The sequence below is a fragment of the Ovis canadensis genome, chromosome 17 (assembly GCF_042477335.2).
Source record: "Ovis canadensis isolate MfBH-ARS-UI-01 breed Bighorn chromosome 17, ARS-UI_OviCan_v2, whole genome shotgun sequence".
In the NCBI taxonomy this organism is placed as follows: domain Eukaryota; kingdom Metazoa; phylum Chordata; class Mammalia; order Artiodactyla; family Bovidae; genus Ovis; species Ovis canadensis.
In genome coordinates, this window is record NC_091261.1 from 68,508,462 (window position 1) to 68,525,428 (window position 16,967).

General features: G+C 45.1%; 1 protein-coding gene across 5 annotated transcripts in view; it reads right to left on the reverse strand.

Annotated features, from left to right (window-relative positions):
- Positions 1-16,354, reverse strand: part of FBXW8 (F-box and WD repeat domain containing 8) — a 118,750-nt gene extending 102,396 nt beyond the window's left edge. For 4 of the 5 annotated variants that reach the window (XR_011249905.1, XR_011249904.1, XR_011249906.1 and 1 more), the window contains exon 1: positions 15,766-16,354. Coding sequence is in view for 2 of the 5 variants with exons in the window: in XM_069557578.1 (XP_069413679.1) it covers positions 15,766-16,086 (321 nt within the window). In the remaining 3 variants the exon portion in view is untranslated. The remainder of the gene's footprint in view (positions 1-15,765) is intronic. The other variant, XM_069557579.1, reaches the window with a different exon arrangement.
- Between the last annotated feature and the right edge of the window lie 613 nt (positions 16,355-16,967).

A 16,967-nucleotide genomic window follows, 5' to 3' on the forward strand; every position in this document is an offset into this window, starting at 1 on the left:
TGAGGTGGAGAAGTCTACCTTAAACATGCAGTAGAGAAGCAAGAGGAAAAAATGTTCCCTGTCCTATACAAGCAGAATAAAGGCAAAGTCTGCATTCATGCAAACTGAACTCATAATTAGCTTTTTCTTTATCTACTGCCAGCGATGTGCCAGGCACTGTTTTCTTCAATCATCCCTTCGGAACTCCCTATAAACTGGTGTCTGGATTTGACATGATTGGGATGAAGGGTGAGAAATCATCTCTATTTTTTAGTTTTGTTGGTGCACAAAAGTCACGATTCAGGTGGCAGGTGCCTTCTCCCTTTTGCCTATTCAGCTTGCCAGTTCTCTCTTCTAGAAAATAAGGCCTCTGCCTTAGCATGCTCCAGACTCTGCCACCATCCGTCCTGACACCAGTGACCTCTGGGATGCAGTGCCACGTCGGGGTCAGAGCACAGATTCCAACTGGTCATCCCGGCTCTGCCATCTCACTAGCCATGAGACCAGGCTACACGCAACTGATTCTCAGCTTCCTCATCTGTGAAGCAGATGTCAGGATACCTACTGTGTCATTTACAGGGCAGTTATAAGGATAGGATGAAATAATTCATGGAAAGGACTTGGCACAAGTACCCAAGGCTAAGCATGCAATCATCGATTGTTAAAATTACTGTTTTCTTTCCTTGAATGGTATATCCCAGGCCCCTTTTTTCCCTTCAACAAGTATTTGTTGATTACGTCCACATTCCACTTTGCCCCCACATAAGCTCGTTGTTTACACAGAAAGCTGTCTCCCCTTGTCACATGATAAGCAGATGACGGTCCACAACAGTGGACAGGGGACGGGACGGCACAGGCTGTCACTCAGGAGTCTGAACGCTGAAAGTATCCACACAACAAGATCTCTTCCAAAACGGCTTTCAAAAAAGAATCGTCAGGGCTTCCCTGGTGGCTCAGTGGTAAGGAATCTGCCTGCCAACGCAGGAGACACGAGTTCAATCCCTGGTCCAGGAAGATCCCACCAATCACGGAGCAACTAGGTCCATGTGCCACAGCTATGGAGTCCATGCTCCACAATGAGAGAAGACAGCACACCACAACTAGGGAGGAGCCCCCACTCGCAGCAACTAGAGAAAAGTCCATGCGACAACGAAGATCCATCCAGTGCAACCAAAAATAAAGAAATTTTTAAAAAATAGAATCATCAATCCTAGACGGTTATACCACAGTAATCACTACAGAAGGATCTGCTCTAGAGCACACTGGATAAAAATGAGGCGGCCAGCAGGGTGTGAACCACCAGTCACGGGTGTTAGGGCTCCCCGCAGCGAACAATCAGGGACGCCACACTGGTCTCACTGCTGACACGCAGTTGTGATGCTCCTGATCACTTACAAGTTCTAGAGGGTAACAACTGCTTCGAAGCACTGAATTATAACTATGTAAACACCAATAGCACAAAGCCAACTTTTTTTTAAAATCACTGGGCTCTGAGAATTATCATCTAAACTTCAAAATGATGGTCAATCCCAAACAGATCAAGTCCCAGACTCATGTAAACGAACTTCCCTGTTGCTACCACTGGCTGGGAACGGCAGGAAAAAGCATAAAAGAAACCAATATATTAAAGAGAGGTCCACATCCCCACATCTTAAGAAATATGTAGACCCATAAGGTCAGGAGACCAAAGGCTGCATTTTCCTGTTGCACACTTGGAATCTTTGTGGCGAGACATTCTCTCATGGGCTCTTGAAACGGAGGCTGTGAGGGGTCACTCAGTTTCCCTGTCTGGGTCCACCACACTTATCCCCCCAGAGGCCCAGGATGCTGCCTGCCAGTGGCTCATAGCTGCGTCCCTTCCCAGGCACGCCCTGGGGCAAACAAGCTGCCTCATTCCAGGTCACACTCCCTCTTCAAGGGCAGTGTGCAGCCAATGACCGCTCAACAGCGGAGTAAAAAGGCCTCAATATGGGACCCCCTCAGCAAGGCCAACCCAGGAAACCACCTGCACGCAAACCTCTATCTCAGAGTCTGTTTCACGGTTAATCCTACCTTTACTCCCAAGCGGCCCTGTATTCAACACATTCCCAAGGGTTCTTATGCATAATTCCAGTGTCATTAAACTAGGTGACCTACTTCACTTTCCACTAAGGAGGCAACAGAGAAATGCAAGTTAGAGTGACATCATTATGTCAAAAACCAAAAAACTACAGAGGAGCTTCAAGGTTAAGTAAATCACTCATAAATTTCACTTTGTTATTACCAGTAACGTATCACTTGCGAAACACCTTACAAAAGATTGAGAGTTACGAGCATGTTTGATCCCATGGTTGAAAATGCAATCCTTTTACAGGTACAGCATGACTGGACAAGGAGATAGAGCCACATCCCGTACTGAGGCTGCAATCCAGTAACCACGTATAAATTAACCGAGGCAGCAGGAAGGTCCTAAGCTCTCTCACTTGGTACTTCCCACAGTTCATAATAAGTAAAAACGATAATAATAATAATACTTGCGACTAGTGTGTACAGAACTGCCTTGTAACCTAAAAGGTGCCATTACAGACTTCTACCTAGACTGTTTTGAAGCATGTGCCATTGTGCTCAGTTACTTCAGTCATATTCAACTCTTTGCAGCTCCACTGCACCCCGCCAGGCTCCACTATCCATGGAATTTTCCAGGCAAGAATACTGGAGCAGGTTGCATTTCCTACTTGACCCAAGGATCAAACCTGCATCTCTTTGTCTCCTGCACCGGGAGGCAGGTTCTTTAACACTAGTGCCAACATACCGCTACCCCAAAGTTATTGACCACATTAACCAACTATATCTGTACTAACTTAAAACATGGAAATGGACAAGTTGTCATTTCAGAAACTAAGATATCCTAAGAAGAAAACAAACAAAGGGTTTCCCTGATGGTCCAGTGGTGAAGAATCCGCCTTGCGATGCAGGTGACATGGGTTCAATCCCTGGTCGGGGAAGATTTCACATGCTGTGAAGCAACTAAGTCTGTGCACCACAAGCACTAACCCAGAGCTCTGAAGCCCAAGAGCCACAGCTACTGAACCCACACACCACAACTACTGAAGCCCATGCACCCTGGAGCCCGCGCTCTGCAATGAGAAGCCTGCACACCGCAATAAAGAGCAGCCCCTGCCTGCTGCAACTAAAGAGAGCCTGCCCAGAGCAACGAAGACCCAGAACAGCCAAAAATAACATAAATAAAGCTTAAAAAAAAGACACTTGAAATATGACAGGAAACTTTGCCATACTATAAAAGTGTTAGTATGACTATTAGAGAATAATTTAGAATGGCCAAATCTATGGTACAGAAGACCACTCAGAAGACCGATAAATTTAAAGTATCAGTGTGTACATGCTTGATCCTGTTTGATTCTTTGCGACCCATGGATTGTAGTCCGCCAGGCTCCTCTATCCATGGAATGTTTCAGGCAAGAATACTGGAGTGAGTTGCCATTTTCTCCACCAGGGGATCCTCCCAACCAGGGACTGAACCCTTACTTACTGCATCTCCTGCACTGCAGGCAGAGTCTTAACCCACTGAGCCATCAGGGAAGCCCCACAAAGTATTAACATTTCTTCAAATTTAAAGAAAAACATCCTTTTGATAGCATACAATTTGGCTTTTAATTTTTTGTTAATGATTCAGATATTGACTCACTACCCACTACTGGTGACCGCTGTCCTGTACCAAACATCAGAATCATCTTTGGAGTTGTCTGGGTGTGTGTGTTTTAAACCTAAATCCCAGGGCCTCACTCAGACCTCCTGTCCCAAATTCTCAGGGGTGGGGCTCAGGCATCTACTCCTTAGGAATTCTCATGCAAACCAAATGATGAGAAACACAACCCTAACTTATCGACAGATATAAAAATCAATCCTTTCCCAATCAAGTCAAAAAAAAAAAGAAAGCCACCACAGAGAGGTTATGTTACTTTGTTAACTCAAAGTCAGTGAATACTTGATTTTCCCAAAGTCTACTGGACTTACTCCAGTAAATGCTAAAAGAAATTGCAAACAGATCCATCCCCAGGGAGGCCGATTTGTACTCTCATGTACTAATGTAAGACTAATTCTGCAAATGGATTGGTTTTGTGCCTTACTGTTAGAAATTTAATCTGTCTTCTCTTGTTTAGTAGAAGAAGGGATAATCACTAAGCGCCAAATCAGTAAAGAGTGAAGAAACGGACCTAAGGTTTGTTCCCAGCATACACCTCTAGGGCAAGCAGAACACGAAAGCTCTCTCTCTAGATGGTGTCTTAAGAAACTGAGACAAGAACCTCGAGTTTAGACAATAGATGCGCAATTTTTCTGCGAAATCTGCCCCTGAAAGGAGATTGTTTTCTACAGGAATTTATCTCAACTGTTCACATACTGCTGAAGAGTAGAGCAGACGCACACAATCTCCATCAGAAGGAGTGGATGAGTTCCAGCTTCACCTGTATTTTCTTTAAGAAAAATAAAATCAGTCGATTAGGGGGGAAAAGGTCTGAAATACTGTCGAGATAAACAGGTATTCATTTACGTTCCTAAATGTGTCTCAAAACACGTAATAACTATGTGATGTTTTCACAAAGAAACGCATTTGTAAAATTAGGTAAAATGTTTTACGTCCACAACACTATCTGAATTGAAGACCATGCCAAGTGCTGGGGGGAGAGGAGGTACTATGAATGGGTGTATAAGAAATGATGTCAACACTCAGAACTAAAATATTTTTATAGAGATATATCACTGTCACATAAAATGGGATAAAAACTGGAGTCTACAAAAAGCAAGAGAGACGGTCCCCCAAGGTATTCCCAAGTTCATTAGGAAGCCAGCTATTTAGAACTTGGAAATCATTTCTCTGAAGCAACAATGCTATAAAGGGTGGTTAAACTCTCAAACAGTGCACAAAAGGCCAGTTTCTCATTTAACACTTAACGTAATCCCTTGCGTGTCACTATGAGAAAGAGCAAAGGGAACTCAGTGCATTTTGGCTGATCACGCATGTGGCTGATGTGCCTGAACTGCAGCACTACAGTATCCACCAGGTACACACACAGCAGCTGCACACTCAACATCCACGGTACTTGTTTTTTAATGGGCTTGCCAACTTCAAAAGCCACTGTCATTCACCACCTACTGGTATGATTCCCCCAGGAGCTGACAAGGATGGACACAAAATGGTTTAGCAACTCGGGTAGTGAGAGCTGGGGCAATCCCAGGAGGCTGGGCAGTGGGGGAAGCTAGGAAGGCAGAAGAGGCTGGATCTCTGCTTTCAAAGCCCCCTTTTCATCTACAATGGGATGCAATTTCTCTCTCCAGGAGGAGAAGAGGGAGCCCCTTGTCAAAAGCTTCAGGTCCCAGAGAAGCCTGTGTGGGTATGGTTGGTTTGTAGAGTACCCTGTCAAGGGTCCCAAACTCTCCAAACACATTCATACCATCAAGACTAGCTATATAATTTGTGCAGCCCAGAGAAAAACAGAAGTGTAGGGGCCCTTGTAAGAATTTCAAGATGGTAACAAGAGGGCATTAAACTAAGCAGTGTATGCTGCTGAGCCTGAGGCCCTAGGTGACCACACAGGTCACACGGACCCACGAGGCCAGCTGGCCCTGGCCACCACAGAACCTTTGCACTTGCCGTCCTCTGCCTAGAATCCCCTCCCGTGAATCTCTCCCCGCTTCTGGAAGTGTGACCTTCCCAAGAAGGCTTTCTTGGATACACCAATCCCCAACACATACACACTCTTATCCCTTCTACCCGGTGTATTTTTCTCCAGGGCATCTACTACCCAACCATTATTTGTTCATTGTCCATGTCCCTCTTGCCCAAAATGTGGACTTTCTAAGAGCATGGATTTTTCTGTCTTGTTCACTGCTGTAGCCTCAATGCCAAGAAGACAGCCTGGTACCAAGAAGCCCTCTCTCTAGTGCACGCGTGTGCATGCCTCTCAGTTGTGTCCAACTCTTTGTGACCCCATCAACTGTAACCTGCCAGGCTCACCAAGAAGCTGCCTAATGAGTTATCTGAGGAGTTATCTGCTCCATGAAGCAGAACCTTCCAACAAACAGATGCCCTGAGTTACCCATTGTTCCGGTGCACACATAGAGACCGTTTCAAAACATGCCCAAGTAGACACTTTCTCATTCACAATAGGAAAACGTGAATGGCACTGACAGGAGAACATTTTGGTTTGGGTAAGGGACAAGGCAGCGGACCCTGGGCTGGAGGAATCGGGAGAGAGTAGACAGAGGGACAAGAATCAAGGGAAGCCTTAAAAGGAAAGCAAAGGACAGAAAGGAAGTCTCACCAGGTAGGCCAACCCGAGTTCACATTTGACTCAGTCGCCTTCTCATTTTGTATGAGTGTTTCCCTACTTGTTTCTAAGTTTAACAAAAAGAGGAAAAGTCATCACACTGACCTTGCTGACAACACAGATGTAGGCGCTGACAAAATAAGTGACTAAGTGAGCAATAAATACTGGCCAACAGTATCAAAACTTTTTAATCAGGCCTGAAAACCCAAATCTTCACGCTCTCAATGGCCACCAGGGTTCTAACCACCACAGATCCTCTGTATGAGGCTGCTGTCGGAAGCAGCAGTCCCCGTTATTTCTACTCCACAAATGCAGGCGGGGCCCCTACTACACTCAGCACCATAGGTGGGGGTACAGGAGGAGGACAACAGACCTGCCCTTCAGGGATTCCAATCCAAGGTGGGTGGATGCTGAAGCAAGAGGCTTACCAGCAGTAACGCTTAGCAAAGACGAAGTGAGATGGCATAATAAACTCTTCTGCGAAACCACTGATAATAACAGTGCTAGCTTTAACTTACTGGCTACTTACTGTAAGCCAGGCTTGGTGCTAAGAATGTCCCATGCCTCCATACAAGATGATACTAGCATTGACCTTTTTTGATAAGAAAGGTAGGATAAGTGAAACTGCCCAAGGTCAAACAGCTAGGCAGCAGCATAGACCAAATGTGAACTCGAGTTTGCCTGATTCCAGAGGATGGACTTGTAACCAGGGCCAACCTGACCCATTAATGTCACCCTTTCAGTTTAAAAAAAAAGCAAGACTGTAGGCTTCTGAGGGCTGCGACTGTGTCCATTCTGTTTACTGCTGATTCCCCAGAACCTAGCTGATCCATAAATACATGTTGGATGAACAGAAAACACCTACATTCCTGCAAACACTTTGAACACTGACCCCCTTAAAGCAGTCATCTGTTGTTTCTGCCCAATATCCATTTCCTCTTTTCTCTTAGGAAATCATCCCATTCTTAGTCAACATGGGTTAGGTGAAGCTGATCCCACTCATCTGCAGGAGCAGACAGTGGATATGAGCCTGGCCAATTTGCATCAGTGACTGGTTCGAGGATGGACCAATGAGACTTAAAGTTCATGACTCTGGGAGCATAAAACATCCTCTTTTTCACCCTCAGTTGCTTAGCCACTAGCATAGAAAACTGAACTGGCCGGCAGCCACTTTATCCCAAACTGGAGAGCACCTGTCCATGAATAAAGCCAACAAAAGGAAAGCAGGACCAAGAAATAAAGAGATTTCTATTAGGAAGAAAAAAAAATTTTTTTGCTAACTAGGAGGTAAAGGATGTTAACCAAACTTACTACAATCATTTTCTAATATATAGCTATGTCAAGTCATCATGTTGTACCCCTTAAATTTATAGTGTTCTATGTCAATTATCCAAGTAATCCAAGTCTATGCCCCAACCAGTAATGCTGAAGCTGAAATTGAACAGTTCCATGAAGACCTACAAGAACTTCTAGAACTAACACCAAAAAAAAAAGTCCTCTTCATTATAGGGGACTGGAATGCAAAAGTAGGAAGTCAAGAGATACCTGGAGTAACAGGCAAATTTGGCCTTGGAGTACAAACTGAAGCAGGGCAAAGGCTAACAGAGTTCTGCCAAGAGAACGCACTGGTCATAGCAAACACCCTCTTCCAACAACACAAGAGAAGACTCTACACATGGACATCACCACATGGTCAAAACTGAAATCAGACTAACTATATATTCTTAGCAGCCAAAGATGGAGAAGCTCTACAGTCAGCAAAAACAAGACTGGGAGCTGACTGTGGCTCAGATCATGAACTCCTTATTGCCAAACTCAGACTTAAACTGAAGAAAGTAGGGAAAACCACTAGACCATTCAGGTATGACCTAAATCAAACCCTTTACGATTATACACTGGAAGTGACAAATAGATTAAAGGGATTAGATCTGATAGACAGAGTGCCTGAAGAACTATGGACGGAGGTTTGTGACATTATACAGAAGGCAGTGATCAAGACCAGCCCCAAGAAAAAGAAATGCAAAAAGGCAAAATAGTTGTCTGAGGAGGCCTTAAAAATAGCTGAGAAAAGAAGAGCAGTGAAAGGCAAAGAAGAAAAGGAAAGATATATCCATTTGAATGCAGAATTCCCAAGAATAGCAAGGAGAGATAAGAAAGCCCTCCTCAGTGATCACTGCAAAGAAATAGAGGAGAACAACAGAATGGGAAAGACTGGAGATCTCTTCAAGAAAATCAGAGATACCAAGCAAACATTTCATGCAAAGATGGGCTCAATAAAGGACAGAAATGGTACAGACCTAACAGAAGCAGAAGATATTAAGAGGAGGTGGCAAGAATACACAGAAGAACCATGCAAAAAAAAGATCTTTAAGACCCAGATAACCACGATGGTGTGATCACTCACCTAGAGCCAGACATTTTGGAATGTGAAGTCAAGTGGACCTTAGGAAGCATCACCACAAGCAAAGCTGGTGGAAGTGATGGAATTTCAGTTGAGCTGTTTCAAATCATAAAAGATAATCCTGTTAAAGTGCTTCACTCCATATGCCAGGAAATTTGGAAAACTCAGCAGTGACCACAGGACTGGCAAAGGTCAGTTTTCATTCCAATCCCAAAGAAAGGCAATGCCAAAGAATGTTCAAACTACCGCACAATTGCACTCATCTCACACACCAGCAAACTAATGCTCAAAATTCTCTAAGCAAGGCTTCAACAACACATGAACCGTGAACTTCCAGCTATTCAAGCTGGATTTAGGAAAGGCAGAGGAACCAGAGATCAAATTGCTAACATCCACTGGATCATCAAAAAAGCAAGAGAGTTCCAGAAAAACATCTATTTCTGCTTTATTGACTATGCCAAAGCCTTTGACTACGGGAATCACAACAAACTGTGGAAAATCCTGAAAGAGATGGGAATACCAGACCACCTGACATGCCTCCTGAGAAATCTGCATGCAGGTCAAGAAGCAACAGTTAGAACTAGACATGGAACAACAGACTAGTTTCAAATCGGGAAAAGAGTACGTCAAGGCTGTATATTGTCACCCTGCTTATTTAACTTATATGCAGAGTACATCATGTGAAATGCCAGACTGGACGAAGCACAAGCTGGAATCAAGATTGCCAGGAGAAACATCAATAACCTCAGATATACAGATGACACCACTGTTACGGAAGAAAGCAAAGAACAACTTAAGAGCCTCTTGATGAAAGTGAAAGAGGACACTGAAAAAGTTTGCTTAAAACTCAACATTCAAAAAATGAAGATCATGGCATCCAGTCCCATCACTTCATGGCAAACAGATGGGAAAACAATGGAAACACTGACAGACTTTATGTTTTTCGGCTCCAAAATCACTGCAGATGGTGACTGCAGCCATGAAATTAAAAGATACTTTCTCCCTGGAAGAAAAGCTATGACCAACCTAGACAGCATATTAAAAAGCAGAGGCATTACTTTGCCAACAAAGGTCCATCTAGTCAAAGCTATGGTTTTTCCAGTAGTCATGTATGGATATGAGAGTTAGACTATAAAGAAAGATGAGTGCCAAAGAACTGATGCTTTTGAACTGTGGTGTTGGAGAAGACTCTTGAGAGCCCCTTGGACTGCAAGGAGATCAAACCAGTCAATCCTAAAGGAAATCAATCCTGCATATTCATTGGAAGGACTGATGCTGAAGCTGAAATTCCAATACTTTGGCCACCTGATATGAAGAGCTGACTAACTGGAAAAGACCCTGATGCTGGGAAAGATTGAAGGCATGAGAAGAGGATGACAGAGAATGAGATAGCTGGATGGCATCACCAACTCGACAGACATGAGTTTGAGCAAGCTCCGGGCATTAGTGATGGACAGGGAAGCCTGGCGTGTTACAGTCCATGGGGTTGCAAAGAGTTGGACACGACTGACAGACTGAACTGACTGATGTCAATTATAGCTCAGTAAAACTGGAGTGGAGGAGGATAAAAAGAGAGAGATGGAAAGATTTCTAGTTACATTATAAAAGCACCCAGAACAAGAACCACCACCTAAAATTTTCAATTATGTAAATCAACAGATTCCAGCTTGTTTTTTTAAACCAATTTGAATTGGGTGCTGATTGCTTAATGCCCAGAGTCCTGATACACCACCTCAAGAGAAATGAGACTGAGCAACTGGATTTCATGACCACCACAGTGAAGAACGCAGCAATATGCTTGCGATTATACTCATGCGGCTCCACTACCTATGGTAACCCTGAGTTTACTGAAAAGGGGGAAAAGGACAAAAAAGGCAATGCCTTTCTATCCAGGGCTGTATCATTTCTTTCACTAATTCAACCGTATATCAAGAAGACAATTTAGGTGTCCCTAACTCACCGTTCAGAAAACGAAGGTCATGGCATCTGGTCCCATCACTTCATGGGAAATAGATGGGGAAACAGTAGAAACAGTGTCAGACTTTATTTTGGGGGGCTCCAAAATTACTGCAGATGGTGACTGCAGCCATGAAATTAAAAGACGTTTACTCCTTGGAAGAAAAGTTATCACCAACCTAGATAGTATATTCAAAAGCAGAGACATTACTTTGCCGACTAAGGTCCGTCTAGTCAAAGCTATGGTTTTTCCAGCGGTCATGTATGGATGTGACAGTTGGACTGTGAAGAAGGCTGAGTGCTGAAGAATTGATGCGTTTGAACTGTGGTGTTGGAGAAGACTCTTGAGGGTCCCCTGGACTGCAAGGAGATCCAACCAGTCCATTCTGAAGGAGATCAGCCCTGGCATTTCTTTGGAAGGAATGATGCTAAAGCTGAAGCTCCAGTACTTTGGACACCTCATGCGAAGAGTTGACTCATTGGAAAAGACTCTGATGCTGGGAGAGATTGGGGGGAGGAGGAGAAGGGGACTACCAAGGATGAGATGGCTGGATGGCATCATGGACTCGATGGACGTGAGTCTGAGTGAACTCCGGGAGATGGTGATGGACAGGGAGGCCTGGCGTGCTGTGATTCATGGGGTCGCGAGGAGTCGGACATGACCGAGCGACTGAACTGAACTGACCACCTAAAACAGATGGTCTCTAGGCACTGTTATCAAAAGCTTCATAAGAGAAGGCTCAAGAGCAATCATTTCCAAGTTTTCATTTCAGCTGGGCTTGTCCATCAAAGGTCTGGCCTGTACCCGACTGTGTATCGCTACAACACTACCCCATCAAGAGGCAATTTCACTCCTGACTGCTAGCTTACTAGTTGTTCTTGCTTCAGTGTTCATACTGAAGACTGAAGTGAAAGAGACTGCACCAAAAATAGAAGACATGGCAGTGTAACAGAGTACCAAAGATGGGGAGAGGAGGGGAGAGGGGATGTTTGGAGGTGGTACTTTCTATTTCCTTTTCAGGTCAAACGGATGAGACTGTCAAGAGGTTTTTTTTTGGGGGGGGGGCATACCAAATAGAACTCAATCTTCCTTTTCAGGAGTCACCCACAGATCCCAAACTCATGGCCCAAGGCAGATCTAGATCTAGCCCACAGAGAGGTGTTACGGAGAACTAGAGGAGGGGAGAGTTCTTGTGGCAGGTGGCTGTATTAACTAGTCCCGACTTGTACATGATTCTCTGTACTCAAGCATTTGGGTAGCTCCAGTTCTGGATGTGGCCATATGAATTGCTCCGGTCAATGAGACAGTAACAATGAACTGCTCTGGTCAATGAGACAATAACAAACACACAGACTTCAAAAGCACTTGTGGGTTAGGACTTGCCCTCCTGCCACTCTCATAACTCTGATAAGGTCCACCCAGGGCTAACCTGCTGGATGATGAGACAACACAGCCACACAGCCACGCAGCCAGAGCTGTTTCACTGTTTCCGTGACAGGAGCTAACTTCAGACAGATACATGAGCCCACCCAAGCCCAGTCCAAACTGCCACCCTGAAAGACACTGAGCTAAATAAATTCTTATTGTCTTAAGCCAAAATTTGGGGGGGTTTTTTTGTTGCAAAAAATCTTTGATAAGAGTTGGACTTCCCTGGTGGTCCAAGTGGTTAAGAATCCACCTGCGGCTGCAGGGCACACAGGTTCAATTGGGAAGACCCCACATGCTGTGGGGCAACTGAGCCTGTGCACCGTAACTACTGAGCCTGCGTGCAGCAACTAGTAAAGCTCGTGCGCCTAGAGACTGCTCCGTGACAAGAGGATACCACAATGAGGCCTACACACCACAATGAAGAGTGGCCTTCACTCACTGCAATCAGAAGGAGCTCACGCACAACAGCAAAGACCCAGCAGAGTCTAAATATATAAATAAAATTATTTTAAAAATGAAAAAGAAACTGATAAGAGTCCACATACAAACACAAACCAAATTTGAGGGGGAGAAAAAAACCTAAAGACTCTACACCACCAGGACCACATTCTTACATGGCAACCACCAGCTAATCTGGGTCAAGACTCCCACATTTAGCCCAGCCATAGCATACACTCCCCAATTCGTCACTATCATCTCATCCATATTAGGGTCAAGTTCATTGCCACATATCATCTCAGTTAGGTGGGAGTGTATTTATGGCAAAGAAAAAAGTGAAACACCATATTCCACATATTCCAGTTACTATGAAAAGTGAAAAAGTTAGTACGATTACTTTGGAAAATGGTCAATACCTACTAAGGGTGAACATATGCCTATCCTGTAACCCAGCCATTCTACTCCTAAGCAGATACCCAAGAAACGTGTTCTTATGTTCCGGAAGATCTACAAAATGTTCGTAGCAGCACTTTTCCAGACAGGCCGAAACTGGTGATTAACAAACTAGTTATCAGTAATGCCCATCAACAGTAGAATTAGTAAGATGTGGCATATTCCTAGGGATAAATCTCATACATAATACTATGCACAAGAACCCAGACACAAAAGTGCATGCTATATGATTCTACTGATACAATTTAAAAAATCAGGTAAAATTTAAGGTGTTAGAAGTCAGGGGAGAGATTACCCTTGGGTGGACTGGCACAAGTAAAGGGACTGAAAAGCTGGTAATGCTGCTCTGTAACGTGGACGCTGTTTACATAGCTATATACACTCTTGGACACACATTAAGATGTACATTTATGCTTTGTACAATTCAATACAGAGGTTTTGTTTTTTTTTTTTTAATGGGGAAATAAGACCAAGAGGAGGGCTGTGCATCAAGAAAAACGGTTAAGTATTTTTCTTTAGTGATATCATGAAGACAATTTCTACACCGTTATGATGTTTACTATTTAATGTGACAAAATGAATGGTAGTCGTTATGAAACAAATTATTACAAAATTATGGGGAACCTGTGCTCAACATAAACATCTGATGAACTAGGAAAAAAGGAACAAATGACTAACAGCCTACTTCACTCACATGCATTCCTGCCTGCCCTCTGCGGGCTCTGGGACTTACAACCCCTGCAATACAAATCCAGATCTTTTTTATAAAAGCTGCCTTCGGTTTTCTGATTGAAGATACTGGGTGGGTCCCTTAAGTCAATTACTTTCCTAAACCTCATTTGCCAAATGGGTCTAATGCTAGCCACTGGAGAGGGCCACTGGGAGAACTGGAAATCATGTTTCTAAACCCTGACACCACCAAGGAGACAACAAGTAAGCACACAATGGTTTTATTAGTTTATTTTTTATTTATAGCCGTGTTACTGATGATTGCTAAGTACAGAAAACAAAAGAAAACCACTGGTGATGCCCCAAATGTTGGATGCTGCTGATGGTAGTGTAGAGACTGAGATTCTAAAGTCCCTTGGATCCTCCAGAAGGCAGGCTGCTTCCATTTTTAGGATACTTAAGTGAGGGCTCCTCTCTTTTTGGAATGGACACCTGTGTCTCAGGGGTGTTAGGTCTGGAAAACCTCAAGCGAGCATCAGGACCCCAAACCAAGAGGCGGTACAGCTGAGAACAATATCTCAGACTCACCTGATCATTCCAATCACCAGGTCTCTGGGCCCCTCCTCTGGAAACTAATGCAACAAGTTTAAGGAACTCCTAGCTGGTGAAATTTAAAGTCCAACAGATCTGGACCCAAGTTCAATCCAAAGAACTTGTCAGATGGGTAATCCTAAGCAAGTTACAGAAAACCTACATTTCCTCATTTGTAAAAGGAGACCCACAATACCTACCTCCCAGGATTGTTGTGACTCCTAAAGACAATGCCATATTCAGCAGGGAGGATTACTGGTCCTAATAATTCCCATTCCTGTTTCTCTTCACCCCCCATGCACTGGTCTTGCCTTGGCCTACATGTCTGTGAGAATAACTTCTGTGTAGATCTGGCCTGGCCTGGGCAACTTATCAGAGGATAAGCCACCTCGTCAAGGCATTAAAATTTTTACATCTGTCAGACTTCAGTGGTCAAACACTTCTTACAGAAGCAGGCATGATGCCAGAATGAATTTTCACACATGTAAGAATTGACATGTTAAATGAGAATGTTTAACAAACACAAAGACCAAAAAAAAAAAAAAATAGAGATAGGCAGAGCACAGAACCAGAAACTTTGTGAAAACTTACAGCTATTCATGTTATTCGAATATAACTATGTATTATATTGAGTAATCCATTTCTTCTAGAAACAGCTTGGCAATTGCATAATTACTTCCAACTGGGAAGCCACAGATACTGCCTTTGAGCCCAATTTAAATCAAGCCATTGAACCCACTGCCTTACCCCAACTCTTAACCATGACTGTGTTTCTGGTGATCTTGATTGTGCCAATCTCCTGAAAAGGATTAAAAAAAAAAAAGTCCCCGGCTTTCTCCAGATTCTGGAAGATATTCATGTCCCATAAAATGGTCACTATCATAGCATTAAAGTTCTTATCAAAATATTCTTTTTGTGTGTTTTAATTGAAGTAACACATGTAGAGTCAGAAAAAACCTGAATTGTCCAAACACTATATGCTGCTGCTGCTGCTGCTAAGTCGCTTCAGTCGTGTCCGACTCTGTGCTAAGTTAAAATTCCTTCCTATCCGCATGGTGGGTTTGCCTCCCCCAAGTTTAGGAGCCCTTCCAGACCAGGATTTCCTCGATCTGGACCAAGTAATTTTTTGTGGGTGCTGTCCTGTGCACCTCTGGCCTCTACCCACGAGATATTTGCAGCTACCAGCCACCCCACACTGCCCCGCCCCAGTTGTGGCATCCAAAAATGTCTCCAGACACTACCAAAACGGGGGACAAAATCGCCCCCAGTTCGAAACCACACCTTCCAAAGATACTCAATGCATCCACAAACACAGGGTTGTGCTGTTGTTTAGTCGCTAAGTCGTGTCCTACTCTTGGCGACCCCGTAGACCGTAGCCCGCCAAACTCACCTCTATTCATTTCCCTACCCCCACCCGCCCCCCCCCCGCCACCGGTGGCACACAGTCACTTTCCAACTCATTAGGCGGTCTGTATCGGAGCGGGGGCCTGCCCGTGCCTTGGTGGGAGGCGACAGTCACTCACCAGGTCCCGTATGAGCTGGTCCACCAGCTGCTCTCTGCCCCCGGCAGCGTCGCGGGCCGGAGGGGAGCGGGAACGGCTCGCCGCCTCCTGCCTCTCGGCCCGGGTCGCCCGCGCCGCCGGGGGCCGCCCCGCGCCCTCCAGAAGACCCTGGGCCAGCGCCAGGTACCCCGAGGCCTGCTGCTCGCCGCGCCCGGACACCACCTCGGGCCGCCGCGGCCGCCGCTCGGCAGCCTCGGGCCGCCGCCGCTTCCTCAGCGCCTGGGCCTGAGCCAGCTCCTCCTGCCAGCGCCGGCGGAACTCGTCCAGACTGTGGTCGTCCATCGCCGACGCTCCCTGCCTGCCTCGGCGCACCGGGTGCCACGGCACGGTCCCTCCGCGAGAAGGTCCCTCCGCGGGAAGTGTCCGCCGCCGCCGCCGGAAACCGCCGCTTTCCCGGCTCTCCGGTTCCGGGTGGGCGGCCCCGCCCCTCCCCCGGCGCGCCCCCTTGGGCTGTGCAGGGCTGGTGAGGCGTGCGGCGGAGCTCAGGGTCCGGGTCTATGCCCACGCCCCCAGCTTCTCAGCTTCCCCGCTTGTGGCTTTTGCCAAGTGCACACGGCAGCAAGCCGTTTGTTTGTTTTTTGCAAACGTGCATTGAGCAACTATTGTATGCCAGGAGCTGAGAATTCAACATTTAAATCTGCAGCAACAAAAATAATTCCTTCCCTCTTGGGGTTTGGATTTAAGTAATGGTGGAGGGAGGAAGAGACTTTCGACAAATAAATATGAACGTCTGATCCGTGGGAGGTGTTATGAAGAAGCTACAGCAAGGTAATAAAATAAGGCGAAGGACGGGGATGGGAGGATTACCTTTAGAAGGATGATCCCGAGAATGGACTGTCTGACATGGCATGTGAACTAAAAGCTAGATGAGAAGACAAACCAACTATGGGATGATCAGATCTCAGAAGTGATCTTTCCAGAAAGCACTACAAGTGAGAGGGCTGTGAGACTGGAAAGAAAAAAGACAATCGCATACCAACTTCGAATGGCTTTGTATCAGTTCTTACTTTAAGGAATTTTTCTCCCCACCTGGACCTGAATAACTCCTCCACAGATTTTCATGTCTCAGCTCATCTCCCAAACCCTGCCCACACAAATCAGATCTCCCTGTTATTCATTCTTATAGCATCCCATACTCATAGCACAGAACACAATTTTTAATC